Source organism: Elaeis guineensis, chromosome 2 (genome assembly GCF_000442705.2).
Source record: "Elaeis guineensis isolate ETL-2024a chromosome 2, EG11, whole genome shotgun sequence".
NCBI lineage: Eukaryota > Viridiplantae > Streptophyta > Magnoliopsida > Arecales > Arecaceae > Elaeis > Elaeis guineensis.
Window position 1 is genome coordinate 16,985,861 of NC_025994.2, and position 19,117 is coordinate 17,004,977.

The 19,117-nt window shown below is 37.1% G+C and overlaps 1 protein-coding gene across 1 annotated transcript; it reads right to left on the reverse strand.

Moving 5' to 3' along the window:
- Positions 1 to 13,339: 13,339 nt before the first annotated feature.
- LOC140855225 (uncharacterized) lies at positions 13,340 to 14,247 on the reverse strand. Its single transcript, XM_073251102.1, has 4 exons — positions 14,220 to 14,247; positions 13,885 to 14,123; positions 13,538 to 13,759; positions 13,340 to 13,465 (listed from the first exon to the last, which is right to left on the reverse strand). The coding sequence occupies exons 1-4, from the start codon at positions 14,245 to 14,247 to the stop codon at positions 13,340 to 13,342; spliced, it is 615 nt and encodes a 204-aa protein (XP_073107203.1).
- Between the last annotated feature and the right edge of the window lie 4,870 nt (positions 14,248 to 19,117).

A 19,117-nucleotide genomic window follows, 5' to 3' on the forward strand; every position in this document is an offset into this window, starting at 1 on the left:
CTGAGAGAGAAGGTTTTGTCGCACAAAATAAGAGAGAGTGGGCGTGAGGGGCTAAGGTGGCGCAAGGTGGAATCCTAGTCTTACTAAAGTTCAATCTATGACTTGTTCAAATTTGGTTTATCAATCCAAATCAAATCAAAACCAAATCAACCCAATTAAAATAGGTCTTAATCAAATTAAGAACTTAATTTAATCAGATTAAATTAAATTTAAATCTGATTTAATTTTTTAATCGAATTAGAAATTAGGTTGACCCAAGTCCTAATTGAACTAGGACTAGTTTTTTCTTGCACTTGGCTTATCCAATAAATCAATTGGACTTGATCGAATCAAGTCCAAACCAAATCTAATTAAATCATATTCAATTAGACTTAATCTCAGCCCATTGACTTAATCAAATTAAGCCAATTAGCAATCGAATTGCTAATCGATCCTCTTGCAACACTTACACTAGGTTAAATGTCAATCGTATTGATCGTTTAACCCTAGAACGATTTTTAATCGTTGATCAACCATCCAATTGGATCGTGAATTCTAATATGTGTGACCTCATAGGTCTGAACTTAAGTCGATAGCATAGGAATAAATTTTTGTACCAATCGAAGTGACCATCTAGCAATAGTACCCAACAGTCGGATAGATCGAATGTATAGAACAATATCCTTAGAACCCATACGGATATAGTTTTCATATAATTCATCTCCTTGACCAAAATGCTCATAGGACACCTCAGAGTTCCACTGTCAACTCTGATCAGATTGTCCACATTGTATTTCAAAATATCAAATCCATCTGATGGATTACCCTAGTCAAGATTTTGCTAAATTGAAATACAGCGACTCATTCTTCTCCAACTCTTGGAGTGGTCAATTCCATCTTGATCACACACCGACTTCGCAAGTACTTGACTGTGCCTAGAAGCCTTCCGTCACTGAATTAAAAATTCAGTTAGTCTAGTATCAAAGCACAGTGAGTTGCTTGTAAGTCACTGCGGCGATCTCAGGTCTAAGAGACACTTATACCTATATCTCATCAGAGATATTTTCGACAGCAGAATACTCTAGAGTTGGTCACATTCAATGATGATGTACCCTTACATCTCACCTGTATGCCATACCAGTATCTTCACACTCCTTGATTAAGAGGACAACCAATCCATATGGCCTACAGCGACCTATGCTCGATAGAAGCTGTCATCCTTATTAACAGCCTATCATTTGGTCGTGAATAATTTTAAGGACTAATCGATAAATCCTCTCTTTATCGAACCTAAATAGTCCTAAGGACTTCATCACAACAACGGAGTTCATTAGAAGATGAAAACTTGTGATGAAAATATCAAAAATATATTTTATTTATTAACAAATCAATTACAATACAAGGTTGCTCAACCGTCAACAGATTGACGATTGACTTTTGGGATATATTTTTCAACAACTCCCACTTGTCCTAAAGCCACTCGGCACAGTATCTAATACCCATCTTCGACTTGTGATTGTCGAACTTCTTTATCGCCAGAGCTTTAGTGAAGGGGTCGGTCAGGTTCTCCTTTCCATCAATTTTCTGAAGGTCGACATCACCTCGATCCATGATCTTCCGGATCAGGTGGAAGCGGTGCAAAATATGCTTCGTCCACTGATGTGCTTTGGGTTCCTTCACCTGAGCAATGGTACCAGTACTGTCGCAGTAGAGCAAGACCGAACCATCGATGGAAGGGGCCACTCCGAGCTCGATGATGAATTTTCTCAGCCACACAGCTTCCTTCACGGCATCCGTGCTGCGATGTACTCCACCTCACAAATAGAGTCTGCCACAGTATGCTACTTGGAACTCTTGCAGCAGATGGCTCCACCATTCAGAGTAAAGATATAACCCGACACGCTTCTGCTGTCATCATGGTCAGATTGAAAACTGAAGTCTGTGAACCCCACAAGTTTCAGATCTAACTCGCCATAAACCAACCATTGGTCCTTAGTATTTATCAAATACTTAAGGATGGCTTTAACCACTTTCCAGTGATTTTCTCCAGGATCAGATTGATTTTTACTCACTACTCCTAGTGAGTATGCCACATCTGACCTTGTACATGTCATGGCGTACATGATAGATCCCATAGCCGAAGCATATGAGACTCTATTCATATGCTCTCTTTCTTCAGGAGTTGTCGGACAATCCTTCTTAGAGAGAGAAATTTCATGGCCTATCAGTAGATAGCCCTTCTTGAAATTTTTCATGTTGAACCTCTTCAGCACAGTGTCTATGTACGTAGATTGGGACAACCCAAGAATCCTTTTAGATCTATCCCTATAGATCTTCATACCTAGGATGTAGGATGCTTCACCCAAGTCCTTCATAGAGAACTGTGATGACAACCAAACTTTTATTTTCGGTAGTGCAGGGATGTCATTCCCGATTAACAGAATGTTATCCACGTACAAGATAAGGAATACCACAACTACACTATTTGCCCATTTATAGATGCAGGGCTCTTCTCTATTCTTAATGAAGCCATACGTTTTGATCACCTTATCAAAATGCATATTCCAACTCCGAGAAGCTTGCTTCAATCCATAAATGGATCTCTGAAGCTTGCACACCTTAGACTCATTTGTGGATGTAAACTCCTCAGGTTGTATCATATACACCTCTTCGATCAGCTCTCCATTCAAGAAAGCTATCTTTACATACATCGTCAGATCTCATAATCCAGATGGGCAGCTATTGCAAGCATTATCCGAATGGATTTGAGCATTGCCACAGGGAAGAATGTCTCGTTATAGTCAATACGATAATGTTGACGATATCCCTTGACAACCAGACGGACTTTATAGGTCTCCACCTTTCCATCTGCGCCCCTCTTTCTTTTGAAGTCCCATTTACACCCAATGGGTTTAACCCCTTCAGGTGGGTCAATCAATGTCCATACATCGTTGACCTTCATGGACTCCATTTCGATTTTTATGGCTTCAAGCTATTTCTCGAAATCAGGTCTCCATATTGCATCCATATAGGTGATCAGATCCTCATCATTCTCATCGAGTTCGATGAGATCACCGTTCCAGACCAAGAAACCGTAGTATCTATCCGACTGATGTGGTACTCTATCGGATCGCCTTAATGGTGCAGGTACATTGGGCTTCAGATATAATCTAATCAAATCCGACTCAGGTTCAGCTATTGGTGTCGGTCCTTCTACCTGTTGAACTTCATCAAGTTCAATCTTAGAGGCAACGGTTCCTTCACCAAGGAACTCTTTTTCTAAAAAGGTTGCCTTAAGGCTGACGAACACTTTTTGTTCATCAGCATGATAGAAAAAATATCTTTTGATCTCTTTGGGGTACCCAATGAATGTGCATTTGTCAGACCTAGATCCAAATTTATCTGTAACTAACCGTTTGACATAGGCCGGGCACCCCCAGATCCTAAGCTGTGAAAGTGCTGGCTTATGCCCTGTCCATATCTCATATGGAGTCTTAATTACAGACTTACTTGGAACCCTATTTAACAGATAACAGGCTGATTCGAGTGTATATCCCTAAAAAGATATCGGCAAGCTGGCAAAATCCATCATGGATCGGACCATGTCTAACAGAGTCCGATTTCTCTTTTCAGACACATCATTATGCTGTGGTGTTCCTAGAGGAGTCCATTGAGAGAGAATCTCATTCTCGCCTAAATATGTGAGAAACTCACCAGAAAGATATTCTCCTCCTCGGTCAGACCGAAAAATTTTAATACTCTTTCCAGTTTATTTTTCTACTTCACTTCAGAATCATTTGAATATTTCAAATGAATCCGACTTATGTTTCATCAGATAGATATATCCATATCTGGATAGATCATCCGTGAAAGTGATGAAGTAGAAATATCCACCTCTTGTACTTGTACTCATGGGCCCGCATACATCAGTGTGTACTAGTCCCAAGAGCTCAGTAGCTCTTTCACCTTTTTCAGTAAAAGGTGACTTGATCATTTTACCAAGAAGACAGGACTCACAGGTTGGAAGTGATTCACAATCACTGACTTCGAGGATTTACTCTTGAGTCAACCTGTTTATCCTGTACTTGTTTGTATGACCTAGCCTACAGTACCATAAGTAGATATCTGATACATTATCTAATGTAGGGTGCTTGCCTGTAGAATAGACTACGTTAACAGGTTGTGATAACATATACACACCATTGTTCAAATATCCACAAAAAATAGTAACACCATTCATAATGATATTACAAACTTGTTTCTTTATTGAAATTTCATAATCATTTTTGACCAGAAGGTCTACTGAAATAACATTTAAAAAAACTAAGATAGAAATGATAATCATTAAGAACAACGATATGGGACTCAAATATAAGTTTCAAGATTCCTAATGCTAGAACTGGAACTGATCTTCCATCTCTAACATTCAAGAACCTCTCGTCTTGCTCGAATCTCCTACTGACCTGCAATCCCTGCAACGAATTGCAAATATGGTAAGGGCTATCGGTATCCAATACCCAGTCAGTTATATCACAAATAGAAAAATTGCAAGAAGTTATCATATAAATACCTTGCCCAACAATAGCTTGCTTCTTTCTCTGCCTGTTCGGGTCTAGGGAGGCAATGTATTGAGGATAGTTCCTCTTCCAGTGCCCTCGCTTCTTGCAAAAGAAGCATTCAGCTTGACTCTTATCGAGCTTGATCTTTCTGATCTGGCCCTGCACTGATGTCCCAGCCTGAACTTGCACCTTCTTCACTTTCTTCTTCTTGTTCTTCTTTCCTTTCTCAAAAGGTCGAGAACCAGAAGATGAACCTCCCATTAAGTTCACCGACTCCTTGTGGAGTTGGTAATCCTTCTCAAAGTTCTGCAGCAACCCTAGTAACCCGTGGTAGTTTACTTTAGACTTTGTCATTCTATAATGAGTGAAGAATGGGAGATAAGACTTGGGCAGCGAGTTCAATATTGCATCTTTCCCAAACTGCTCATGCAAGGAAAAATCAAGCTTGCTCAAATGCTCCATCAGCTCGATCATGTACAATACATGATCAGTGACAGAGGCACCATCCTACATTTTGGCGTTAAAAATGGCACAACTAGTCTTGTGCCTCTCCATGTCATCGGGTGTGCCAAGGGCATCCTCCAACACTTGAAGCATGTCCTTTGACTGAGCCGTCTCAAATCTGTAATTGAACTCATTGCTCATGGCAGCCAGCATTATGCAGCGCATCGTGGTCCGATCACTGAGCCACTTCTGGTAAGTATCTCTGACTATTCCACGTGCATTGGTAGCTGGCTCTTCAAGTGCAGGATCCGTTATCACATATAGGATCCGTTCATGCTCTAGGACTATCTTCAACTTTCGGTACCAGCTACCGAAGTTGGGTCCCACCAAATTTTCATTGTCCAACAATGATCGAAGAGATAGGAAAGTGGCCATATCCGTACAAAGAAAAACCATAACCTAATTAGTAATTGATTCATTAAATCTAAAGATTTGGATTTTAATCAAAAAGTTTCTCCCACTATTTTATTCGAATTGGTAGCCTCTACCTTCAATTCGAAAAATTATCCTAATTCCTTAGTGGGTACTAGAATCCACTTAGACTGCACATAAGCCCAACTTTGGTTGGCCAATCCATGTACATCTAAGGATAGATTCATAATCAATTATTTCTCTAAATAATTTTTAGTAATTTTAATTTTTCTCCAGTCCCTAATCAGTAGGCTTTGGCCTCCACTGAAAAGGTCTGGTTAGGTCCAACCATTAACATGACCATACTTGGCCCATCTAGCCAATGAATGATTAGGCCCAACTTTGGTTGACTAACCTAACTACCACTTAGAAAGATACAGTCAAGAAATCATATTATGAATGATAATTCCATCAGTCGATAAGCACCAGACCTTTGGGCCTCCAATGATTATCCAACTGATGGACCCATTATCATCCACTTAATGGGAGGCTATGATCTAGTTATCACCATAACTATTTCATTTTAAGGACCTAATAATTTTAGAGGATTTAATTAATTTAGAGGAGGAGGTCAGATGAACCAGCTTATCATGATCCTCCCACTGGCTTCACCAAGTCAGCTTAAGGAAGACCATTAAAAGGGCTGATCTAGGAGCACCTAAATCAGTCACACTGATTTACCTAGCTGACATGGGTCAGCTCGAATAGTCAAGTGATCCGATCAAAATATAATTTCATCAAGAGGTCAGGTAAGTTCGATCGATGGGAGGGTCTGCCAAAGCTTGCCTTAGACACCATCAGAAATGACCAGGTAAGCAGGCTGCTAATTAAAAATTACTGGTCTGGTTTACCTCAGACATCAACTGATTTAATTAGTTTCGATTAGATCAACCTAACAGTTCGTGCTAGACCGCTTAGCCAAAAATCAAGTCCATTTGGTTTTCGTTAAAGACATGGACTTGACCAACTACAACTTTTGTAATTGATCTAGAGAATCCTTGACCTAATCTAAGACAACAATTGATTAGATTTAGGCAATTCTCTAATTAAGTCCATCTTTAATCTAACCTTAGGTCTAACCCAATTAATGGACCTAATTTTCACTAACACATTAACCCAATGTGTTATGGTTTGTGTCTTAGGTTCTTCAATTCACAATCCTAGAACTTAATCAAATAATTTCTTAATTCTCAATTAAGTTTTGGGCTGAGGATTGGGGTTCGATTTTTCAAAAATAATTTTCATATTTATAAAATATTTTTACAACATGGTTCTATCAACCAAATTGTATGTTTGATTCATAATCAAAATGTAAGTAAAATAAGCATGAAACTATTTTAGATCTAATCTAAACAGATTCATGTAATTGAAATAATTTCAACTTTAAACTGCGTAAATTTTTTAGACAAATATATGATGGTTCTTTTTGCGAAAATTATTAACAAAGAGATTTTATTTTAGATTTAAATACTTTTTAAATCTAATAAATTATAGATTTAATCTGAATCACATCTAACAAATTTATGATTAAAGATAGATCTACACGAATTAGGATAACTTTTGCACTGTAAGGGGTAAACCTTACAGCAGGATAACCTACAGTTCGTGATTGATCTAAAAATTTTAATTTTAGATTTAACAATCAGATTATAAATTAGATCTAATCTAAGAAATAATCTAAGCATGTATAAATAATCATGTAATAAACAACCTAGGTTCTGATACCAATTGTAGGAACCAGATCTAGGATTTCAGGGTTAGATCTTGAAACTTTTCCAAGATCAGGCAGCGGAAGACTAAAATAAATCAAAATTTATCTTATAAAATTAAAAAATCTCTAGATCTAAGATCCTATTACATGATTATTACATGGCATTAAATCAAAAATTAAAATATAAAGAGCAAGAGCTATATGTTGATCATATCAACATGATTCTATACTACATCTAATGTATGTAAAATATAATAGATCGCTCTATTACCTTGCAAGTTAGACGTTCTAACTTTGTTGATCCGGGCTTGAGGATGATGTTGTGAGCTGCACATGCATCCGACCTCTAGGAGTTATCCACACGAGCCCATGAATCACGATCAGAAGTCCTAATCCAGAAAATCAGCACAGTATGCTAGTACTATGCTGATTCTTCTTCGATGATCGATCAGATGCCTCCTTCTTCTTGATTTGGATTTTTTTAAAGACGAGAAGTAGGAGAAGGAGTTTTAGATATGAGACACTCTTAGAAAACTCACAGATGGAGGAAGGAAAGAGGAGAACTCAGCAACCCTAGAAGAAGATCCTCTTCTTCTTCTCTTTGCTCTCACCTAGACACCTAGTTTTGTATCTATTATATGTCCACACTCCAACACTCTTTCTTTCTAATTTTCACATGCCCCAAAGGTCTCTCAATGATCTATAATCCATGAAAATTTCAAAAAAAAAAATTATCTTAAATAATGAGATATGAAGAGTCCTTGTCTAGGTCAAATACCTAGTCAAGGAAAATCCAAACAAGGCAAGACAAAGGGTGCCCAACTCTTGGGTGCCCCCTCCTTTTTCTACCATGGACCACCAGAAAAGGGCACACATATGTGCCATAAAAGCCACAAAAATCTCAAAAAAAATCTGGATAAAATCAGTGCCATAAGGAAAGGGTTTTGGTATCCTAAAATTCTATCTCATAGAATTTGAAATCCAAACAAATTTCTACTTTGACTTGGTCCACAACCACATACCATGTAAGAGAGAAAGAGTGGAATGCTTTGAGCATGAGTGAAGGCCTGGGAGAGAAGATTTTATCGCACAAAATAAAAGAGAGTGGGCATGGGATGCTAAGGTGGCGCAAGGTGGAATCCTAGTCTTACTAAGGTTCAATCTATGACTTGTTCAAATTTGGTTTCTCAAATCAAATCAAACCAAAATTAAATTAACCCAATTAAAATAGATCTTAATCAAATTAAAAAACTAATTTAATTAGATTAAATTAGATTTAAATTTAATTTAATTTTTTAATCGAATTAGAAATTAGGTTGACCCAAGTCCTAATTAAACTAGGACTAGTTTTTCTTTGCACTTGGCTTATCCAATAAATCAATTGGACTTGATCCAATCAAGTTCAAACCAAATCTAATTAAATCATATTCAATTAGACTTAATCTCAGCCCATTGGCTTAATCAAATTAAGCCAATTAGCAATCGAATTGCTAATCGATCCTCCTGTAACACTTGCACTAGGTTAAATGTCAATCGTATTGATTGTTTAACCCTAGAATGATTTTTAATCATTGATCAACCATCCGATCGAATCGTAAACTCTAATATGTCTGACCTCATAGGTCCGAACTTAAGCCGATAGCATAGAAATAAATTTTTGTACCAATCAAAGTGACCATCTAGCAATGGTACCTGACGGTCGGATAGGTCGAATGTGTAGAACAACATCCTTAGAACCCATACGGATATAGTTTCCATATAATTCATTCCCTTGACCAAAATGCTCATAGGACACCTCAGAGTTCAACTGTCAACTTTGATCAGGTTGTCCACATTGTATTTCAAAATATCAAATTCATCTGCTAAATTGAAATACAGCGACTCATTCTTCTCCAACTCTTGGAGTGGTCAATCCCATCTTGATCACACTTCGACTTTGCAAGTACTTGACTGTGCCTAGAAGCCTTCCGTCATTGAATTAGAAATTCAGTTAGTCCAGTACCAAAGCACGGTGAGTTGCTTGCAAGTCACTGAGACGATCTCAGATCTAAGGGACACTTATACCTATATCCCATCAGAGACATTCTCGACAACAGAATACTCTGGAGTTGGTCACGTTTAATGATGATGTACCCTTATATCTCACCTGTATGCCATACCAGTGTCTCCACACTCTTTGGTTAAGAGGACAACCAACCCATATGGTCTATAGTGGCCTATGCTCGATAGAAGCTGTCATCCTTATTAACAGCCTATCATTTGGTCGTAAACAGTTTTAAGGACTAATCGATAAATCCTCTCTTTATCGAATCTAAATAGTCCTAAGGACTTCATCACAATAATAGAGTTCATTAGAAGATGAAAACTTGTGATGAAAATATTAAAAATATATTTTATTTATTAATAAATCAATTACAATACGAGGTTGCTCAATCGTCAACAGATCGACAATTGACTTTTGGGATATATTTTCCAATAAAAGCAACATTCTTAGTTTGGGTCAATTACTTGAAAAGGGCTACGACATTCACATGAAAGAATTGGACCTTTCTATTAGAGACAACAATAACACTCTTATTGCACATATTTCTATGTCAAAAAATAGAATGTTTGAGTTGAGTTTGCATGTTGATGATTCTTCCTGTATGATGGCATAAATTTTTGATGATTCTATTCTATGGCATCTTAGATATGGACATTTAAACTTTGATAAACTAAAACTTTTGTCCAGCAAAAATATGGTGATAGGGATGCCTTGGTTGAAAATGCCCAAGAAAAAATATGAAACTTGTATAGTTGGAAAGCAACAAAAGAAAATTTTCATTTCAGGAAGGTCAAAAAGAGCAATAAAACCATTGGAGCTGATACATTCAGATGTTTGCGGGCCGATCAAACTAATGTCTATGGGAGGTAACAAATATTATCTCTCCTTCACTGATGATTATTCTGAAAAGATATGGATTTATTTGCTGAAAGAAAAGAATGAAGTATTTCAAAAATTTAAAGAATTAAAGTCTCTTGTTGAGAAACAAAGTGGTTTTCAAATTAAAGCTTGGAGATCGGATCACGGCGGTGAGTATTTATCTAATGAGCTTTCAAAATTTTTTAAAGAATATGAAATTTCTCATCAAGTTACTATGCCTTATTCACCTCAACAAAATGAAGTTTCAGAAAGAAAGAATAGAATTATTTTAAATATGGTTCGATGTATGTTAAAAGATAAAAATATGCCTAAAGAATTTTGGGGAGAAGCAGTTGCTTATGCAGTTTATTTGTTGAACAGATTTCCTTCAAAAAGACTTTACAATATGACACCCGAACAAGCATGAAGTTCATATAAGCCTAAGGTTGATCATCTTTGCATCTTTGGGAGTGTTGCTTATGTCAAAGTGCCCGAAGAGAAAAGGACCAAACTTGATGACAAAGGAGAAAAGTGTATTCTTTTAGGCTATGCTAAAAATTCAAGCGGCTATAAGCTGTATAATCCTATTACAAAGAAAGTGATCTTCTCAAAGGATGTTGATTTTGATGAAAAGCAAATATGGAGTTAGCAAGATAATAACAAAATACAAAAAAATAAGGAATATATATTGAAGAAGAAGAAGAGCCAAAGCATCAAGAAGAAATTTCATCAACCCACAATAAAATTCAAGACATCCATCTCCATAAAAAAGTTCAAGTAGAAGAGTACACAAAAATCGGAGTATCCAAGAATTGCTTGACGTCACAAGGCATCTTGATGCTAATAATTATAGTATGTTTTGCCTTTTTGCAGATTGTGATCCAATTGAGTTCCATGATACAAATAAAGAAGAAAAATGGAGAAATACCATGCATGAACAAATTTTATCAATCGAGAAGAATGACACCTGAGAACTCATAAATCTTCCCCAAGATCATCAAGCGATTGTAGTTAAATGGGTGTACAAAACAAAGACAAATATGCAAGAAGAGAAATTGAAAAATATAAAGCTCATTTGATGGTGAAAGGCTACAAACAACAATATGGTATTGATTATGATGAAGTTTTTTCTCCAGTTGTTCGAATGGAGATGGTACGTCTTCTTATTTCTTTAGCGGCTCAAATAAAATATAAAATTTCTCAAATGGATGTAAAATCAGCTTTCTTGAATGACTATTTGGATAAAGAAGTCTACGTAGAACAACCTTTGGATTTTATTCAAAAAAGACAGGAAGACAAAGTCTACAAACTCAAAAGAGCTCTTTATGGATTGAAACAAGCTCCACGAGCCTGGAATACAAGGATTGACAAATATTTTGTTGAAAATGATTTTTGAAAATGCCTTCGTGAACATTCTCTTTATATAAAGATTAATAATATTAGTGGTGTTCTATTTATCTGCCTATACACTACAAGAAATTTGATTTTTTGCGACGAAATTTTTTCGTCGCTAAAAATCTTATTTTCGTCGCTAAAAGTATTTACGACAAAATATATCATCGCTAAAAATTTGTAGAGAAAGCCTCGTAGCAAAAGACCTTAGCGACGAAAATATTTTATTTCGTCGCAAAAAATAGTAAACCCAGACGACGAAGTTATGTACTGTATTAGTGACGAAAATATTTTGTCGCAAGAGCTTAAATTTTCGTCGCTAAAATTGCAACGAAAAAAAATTTCGTCGCTAAATATTTTGATTAAAAAAAAATTTTTCTTATTTTTGGCGACGAAAATGAATTTCGTCGCAAAACTTAGCGACGGATTTCATCGCAAAATAATTTGTCGCAAAAATTTCGTCGCAAAAATTGCGACAAAAAAAATGTTCGTCGCTATAATTGCGACGAAAAAAAAATTTCGTCGCTATAATAGCAACGAAATAAAAATTTCGTCGCTAAAAGGGCGACGAAATAAAAAATTTCGTCGCTATAATGGCGACGAAATAATAATTTCGTCGCTATAATTGCAACGAAATAAAAATTTCGTCGCAAAAAGTTTAAATTTTTAGCGACGAAACTTTTTTTTCGTCGCAAAAATAGCAACGAAATAATTTCGTCGCAAAAATTACGACGAAAAAAAAATTTCGTCGCTATAATGGCGACGAAATAATAATTTCGTCGCTATAAGGATGACGAAATTAAAAAAATTTATCGCCATAATTATGATGAAATAAAAATTTCATCGCAAAAAGTTATAATTTTTAGCGACGAAACTAAGACTTTCGTCGCAAAAATAGCAACGAAATAAAAAATTTTATCGCAATGAATAATAAATGTTTTACTTTTTTGGGTTCACAAATTTTTTTGCGATGAAATTAATATTTCATCGCTAAAATAAATTTTGGATAAAAAATAAAATTTTTATTAATTTTCCAAAAAAACCTGCTCAAATACAAATTATCTAATCAAACATATTTTAAATAAACAGTATGTTAACACAATAAAAATATTCTAAGTCAAAAGACCAATTTCAAATAACAAAAAGTTTCATAACCATCTTTGCCATATACAAAAATATAAGTCCATACACCATTTTAAATTTAAAATAAGTACAAACTAAGTATGATCTGACTCATTGGCCTCGTTCCCTCCTCCAGGCGTCGATCCCTGACCCGATACATGTCGCGATGGTGGTGCAGAGGCGGCATCATGTGACTGTAGAGGTGCTAACTCAGAAGCATCAATACCGAGCCGTCCCGCCACCGCAGCTACGATCCTCTCGAGCGTCTGACTACGATTCATCCAGTAACTAATCTGATCTTGCATCATGCTCATGGATATCCTAACTGCCTCTGGCACCGATGCATCATCAGACCGGTCGGATGACGAACTGCGTGATTTTTTGGACCGCATGCTATGACCAGATCCTAGCTGCCGCCCGAGGACGGTATCCAAAATTGTATCATCTGTCATCAAACAAACCTACTGCGATCCAGTATCACCATCAGATCCCACCTCCCTCGTCGCCTGCTCTCTCAATTCTAACATTTTTTTCTTCACAATAAACCAAATAAAATCATAAATTTTTTTCAAACTCTTTAAAAGTATTCAAAATGTAGAGTAATGATACTTACATGACGCTGAATCACCTCCTCGGTCACGAACTCGCCACTCTTGTTTTGATAGAATTTAGCATAGGCGTCGACTCCGGATAGTCCCTGTTCAAACAAAAAAAAAAGAAAAAAAAGATATCAAAATAATGTAAATATTTAATAAAAAGTTACAAAGTATGATTGCAAATGTAGTTACGTACCATCCTCTTCATTCCCTGTGCAAAAAAGGCACTTCCTTGCGTGTGAATAGAATCAATCTTGCTCCTATTCACCTTATTCGCCTCCGATCGTCGCTACAAAATACATACAATTATAACCAATAAAGGATATAATATAATTAAAAAAATTTGAAACACTAGACATACCTGAAATGCCTCACTTCCAAAATGCTCACATAACCACCGCCAATCGTCACTAGACCCAGCCCAATTTCTGTATGGCTGGGTCACAGGATCAATCCCCTTCGCCTGCAGCTCATTGCAGTATTTATGAAGCCTACATCGCCGATCTCTGTATCTATTTGCAGCTATTTTGAGAATACATGCCGTCACTTCTTCGTCAGTGCAATCCTCGAAGTCAATATTATCCTACACAGTAATCATACCAAAAAGTAAATACATGAAATTATTCATATAATAAAAAATTTATTTATATAACCAAAAATAATATGGATCATGTAATGATATGCAAGACATCCAAATTTAATTCTTACCCTGATGTGAGAGACTAGAGCATCACGGTATCGAGGAGCTACATGCTTGAAACTTTCAGCAGCCCACGGAAAATGATTCCACATATACAAACTGATCTCATTTGCGACGATACTAGCCTCTGTGCCAACCGGATGATCTCGAAATATATGTACCTTCAGTTTTTCATTGTGTGTATGCACATATTTTTCCAAAACAAGACCCCTACTAGGACCACGCACTGCACGTCGATGCTGTGTTCCTACATGTAAAAATTGATGAAATGAACATATATCATGTATCACTAAATGCATATAACCAAAAAATATATATGGTTTATAAATTGATAGAGATATACCTGTAAGGAGATGATGCTGCGGTACCATGGCCTCCGGCTGGGCAAGCTCTGGCTGAGCACTAGGCGGCTCTGTGGACTCGGGCAATTGAGTCTCATCTAAATCCTCTGACTCATCATGCAAAATGCTAAAGTGAGGATGTGTATCATCAAGCGGAGCCTGCTGCCTACCCCGTGAATGTCTACGTCCAGGACCAGTCATGATGCTGCAATGATTAAAATAATTTAAATCAGTAAGTAATCAAAAAAACTCAAGTATTACATGATATAATAAAAAAAAATAAATTGAATTACTTATTCATATTAATTATTGTTCTCAGATTCTGAACTCGTGTCCATATAGTCATCTTCGACGGGAGTCATAGAAGACTTCGACCCTGAAGTACTATCATCATTGTCGTTAACAAAGTCATTATTGGATCGTGCTCGTGTCTGTGCCCTTATCGATGATCCAACAACAGAAACATCCTCAGGTTCATAGTCGTCTCTTTGTAATTGTCCTATGTCAATCGTATCATCTGGCACTAATATGTTATCTGGTGCTTGCATTTGATATGCTTCGTTTTCAATAATTGCACAGACTTCATTCTCAAGATGTTCATCGTTCGGGCATGTGAAAAGTGCAGGATCAAACAAATGCCTATGCTGAGCCCTTATTGCAACTCGCCAAGGCTCTTTCATTTTGTTATCATCAATATACCACACTAGTCTTGCTTGCTTTGCAAAAATATAAGGATCACTTTCATACCATACATGACCAGTGTGGACACTGACAAGTTGAGGATCTATAACAATTGGCCTGTGTCGTCCTAAGTCATACCATCGATACTTGAATAACACAATCCGTCGAAGACCACTATATCTCAACTCTATAACCTCATGCAGAACACCAAAAAAATCTATTATTTCACCCTTGTGCTCGCCCTCCACACTTATTCCACAATTCTGTGTGGTTCGATCACGATCGCGATCTTCCGTTAAGAATCGCACACCATTGACTATGCATGCTGAATATACTGATACACGTCTGTCAGATTTTCGTGCAAGTGCAGCTAAGTCATTACTGATACAGCTAGGATTGTCTATACGTAGCTGAGCTATCTATAATTAAAAGAACAATAAGCAGGTTAAATTTGACAAAATAAATACTATATAAACAAACTTTTAATCATGGATGAACATGAACATAACTTACCCGTTCGTCAAACCATGATGCGAATTGATTCCTATGTCGTGCCGCTGCTAATGTAGGATTACTTCTTCTGAGCTCACTTTCGTGTTCTCTGAAGTGATACAGTAATACCATGTATATTTTAATTTAGAGTCCACGTGCATTCATTGATATATCAACAAATAAAAATTAAATATATATACTCACATCATGTAGGCTTCTACCTCCTCGCAATTGTTTAGCACATACCAATGCATGTCATCCGTTTCTTGTGGTGTCAACATTCGAAAAACTTTTTTACCATATGGTCGGGCAACATTGGAGAACACGGACAATCCATCGGTCAGAATCTTGTCAACATCAATATTCCGCTGTGGCCTTGTAAATTTGGTCTCCACTCGTCGAAGGTACATAGAGCAGAACGTCAGACATTCATTCATAACATGTGCCTCTGCTATTGAACCTTCAGGCCGTGCTTTGTTAGTGACGGCACTCTTGTATTCACGCATCTCCCTATTCAATAAATTATCAATTGATATCACATATAATAAGAATACAATAATGAATAATAAATATTACAATATCATGCAATTACCTTTCAATTGGGTACATCCATCTTGTATGTACTGGCCCACCCAATCTAGCCTCATGTGGAAGATGAACAGAAAGATGCACCATGATATCAAAGAAGACAGGAGGGAATATCATCTCGAGCTTACAGAGAGTAATGATAATCTTCTTCTCCAATATGTTGATCTGACTTCGTCTCAATGTCTTCGCACATAAGTCTCGAAAATAAGTTCCCAGATCAAGTAACGCATCACACACATTATCCGGCAACAATCCACGCAAACCAACTGGGAGCACATGCTGTAGAATTACATGATAATCATGACTTTTCATCCCGACGATCTTCCCATCTTTCGACTTGATGCACCGTTTCAAGTTTGAGGCGTATCCATCAGGAAACCTCACTGATCTCAAATATGAAAGAAATTGATTTCTCTCTCTTCGATTCAGTGTATAACATGCCAATGGCTTCACCATCCTATCCCCTCGTCGAATCAAATGTAATTTCTTTCTAATCCGCATATCCTCTAAGTCAAGACGAGCCTTCACGGTATCCTTTGTTCTTCCTTCGATATTGAGAATGGTATAAAATACATTATCAGATATATTCTTTTCAATATGCATGACGTCAAGATTATGTCGAAGAAGAAGCGTTTTCCAATATGGAAGATCAAACAACTTGCTCTTTTTTCTCCAATTTCCGATACTTGTTCGCACCCCTACTTGGCTGGCCAGACCCTTACCAAATATGACATCCTGTGGGTTTGGTAACTGATTTAAAATATTGTCCGTAGACCAGAATCTTGGCTGCGCACGTCGTTCATGCTTGCCATTGAACTTAAGACTTCTCCTCCATCTATGATCATCTGGCAAGAAACGTCGATGGCCGGTAAAACAAATCTTTCTGCGAATACGGTCTGATGTAATATCATCGTTACAAGTTGGGCATGCTTTATACCCTTTTGTACACCATCCAGAAATATCGCCATATGCAGAAAAATCATTAACTGTCCAAAGCAATGCTGCATGCATACGAAAGATGCCTCCTACAACATGATCATATGTTTTGCATCCTTCTTCCCACAAATATTGTAACTCTTCGATCAATGGCTCTAAAAATATGTCTATGTCTCTTCCAGGGGCACGGGGACCCAGGATCAACAAGGCCAATAGATTAAAAGGTGATTTCATGCACTTCCATGGTGGTAAATTATAAGGAAATACCATAACAGGCCACATACTATAAGCAGTACTAAGATTACCATATGGATTAAATCCATCTGTTGCCAACCCTATCCTGACATTTCATGAATCAGCTGCAAACCATGGATGTTCACGATCAAAATGTTTCCATGCATCTCCATCTGATGGATGTCTCATGACATCATCGTCCATATTATTTACCTCCTTATGCCACCGCATGTCACAAGCAGTATGCCTCGACATGAACAATCGACGCAATCGTGGTGTAATCGAAAAGTACCGCAGAATCTTGCATGGTATTTTCTTTTTCTTCTTATCCTTACCACGACTTTCTTTCCATCTACTTGAATGATAAATTGGACATGCTTGTAGATCTTGTTTATCCTTCCGAAATAGAACACAATCATTCGGACATGCATGTATCTTTTCACAGCGTAGGCCCAAGTCATCGACTCCCAAACCGAATCCTTTCAATAATTTTTTGGCTTCATAATGACTTGACGGAAGTAACTCTCCCTCTGGCAGTAAGTCCTTCAAAAATTTGAGCAACCAATTAAACGAGTTGTTTGACCACTTACCAAGTGTCTTCATGTGTAATAACTTTATTACGGCGGACAACAGAGAGTACTTCTTACAACCAGGATAAACATCACTTTGTGCATCTCTTAATAGATGCTCGAATCTATCATTTATAGATATATTAATGTCCTCTTCAGCTTCTTGTCTCGGAATGGAATGCTGATGTTCTGCTCTCGCTTCTACATTTACTTCAAATAATTTCGGATGAAGATCCTCTAAAATTTCTCTATCTTCTTCAGCAAGTGTTTGTCTTTCACGACTGCATGATCCACCGACTGACGACGGATTTATGGGACTCCTGGACAACATGTTCGAGCTAGTCGGCAAATCTTCACCATGACAAGTCCATCTCTTGTAAGTCACATCTATACCGTATTCGTATAAATGATTCTGAATGTCCGATAAGGTACACCAAAATAAATTCCTACATCGACGACATGGACAACGAGCTTTCCCATCTTCTCTAGTATGATTGGACGCCACATTCATAAAAGTCGTCACACCCGTAATATACTCGGCACAGAACTTATCACGCAAAGACATCCAACCACGATCCATACCTACATATTTATGATGCAAACTATACAATCAATTTTATGTAATAATAGTTGACTAACGCCTTATATCTCCTACCTATAGGGTGATGGTCCTATTCCATTCAGGAACGTAAGAATTTAATATTGCAATATATGTCTTGTATACCAAAAAAATTTCGGCGGCATTTCGACGCAGTTCTCCAGATACACAAGCATTAAAATTGTGCTATGTATCCAGAGAACATGATCGAAAATACTGACAAAACTCTACGATATAGAAGCACATGTGTTGCAATATTAAATTCATTCACGTGCCCAAACTGTCCACGAGGACAATTCGAGAATAGTGTGTAAAGCACCAATATTTTTTTCATAAAAAAAATATTAGTTTTTGCACGCTATCCTCGAACAGAAATTCTAAGGCTTATAAATTTTTTATGCTACAATTAATATATTATTATTAAAAAAAATATTTTAAAAATATTTTTAAATCATGATTAAAATTAATTATATCAAACAAATAATTATATCTAACATTATATCTAATTACTAAAATAATAAATAATTATTTTTAATGACTAAAATTTATTTAAAAAAATTAAAAAAATATATAAATTAAAAAATTGGTTTCACCTTCAATCGTGAGCAGTGATGGTGACAATCCGCGGCAACCGGCAGTGGCGGCCTGGCGGTGGCGCGGCGGTGGCGGCCCGACGGCGATGCGGCGGTGGCGGCCTGGCGGCGACGCGGCGGTGGCGGCCCGGCGGTGACGCGGCGGCAGCTGCGGTGGCCCTACGAAAACAAAAAAACCAGACAGACTGAGAAAGGGAGGGAGAGGCCGG

Bases quoted from the DNA above. Each gene is read 5' to 3' on its own strand.
- LOC140855225 (XM_073251102.1), bottom strand. From the start codon at position 14,247: ATGGTACCGCAGCATCATCTCCTTACAG. The intron at 14,124-14,219 runs GTATATCTCTAT...TTTTACATGTAG, and splicing joins GCAGCATCATCTCCTTACAG to GAACACAGCATCGACGTGCA. The intron at 13,466-13,537 runs GTATGTCTAGTG...TGTATTTTGTAG, and splicing joins TTGGAAGTGAGGCATTTCAG to CGACGATCGGAGGCGAATAA.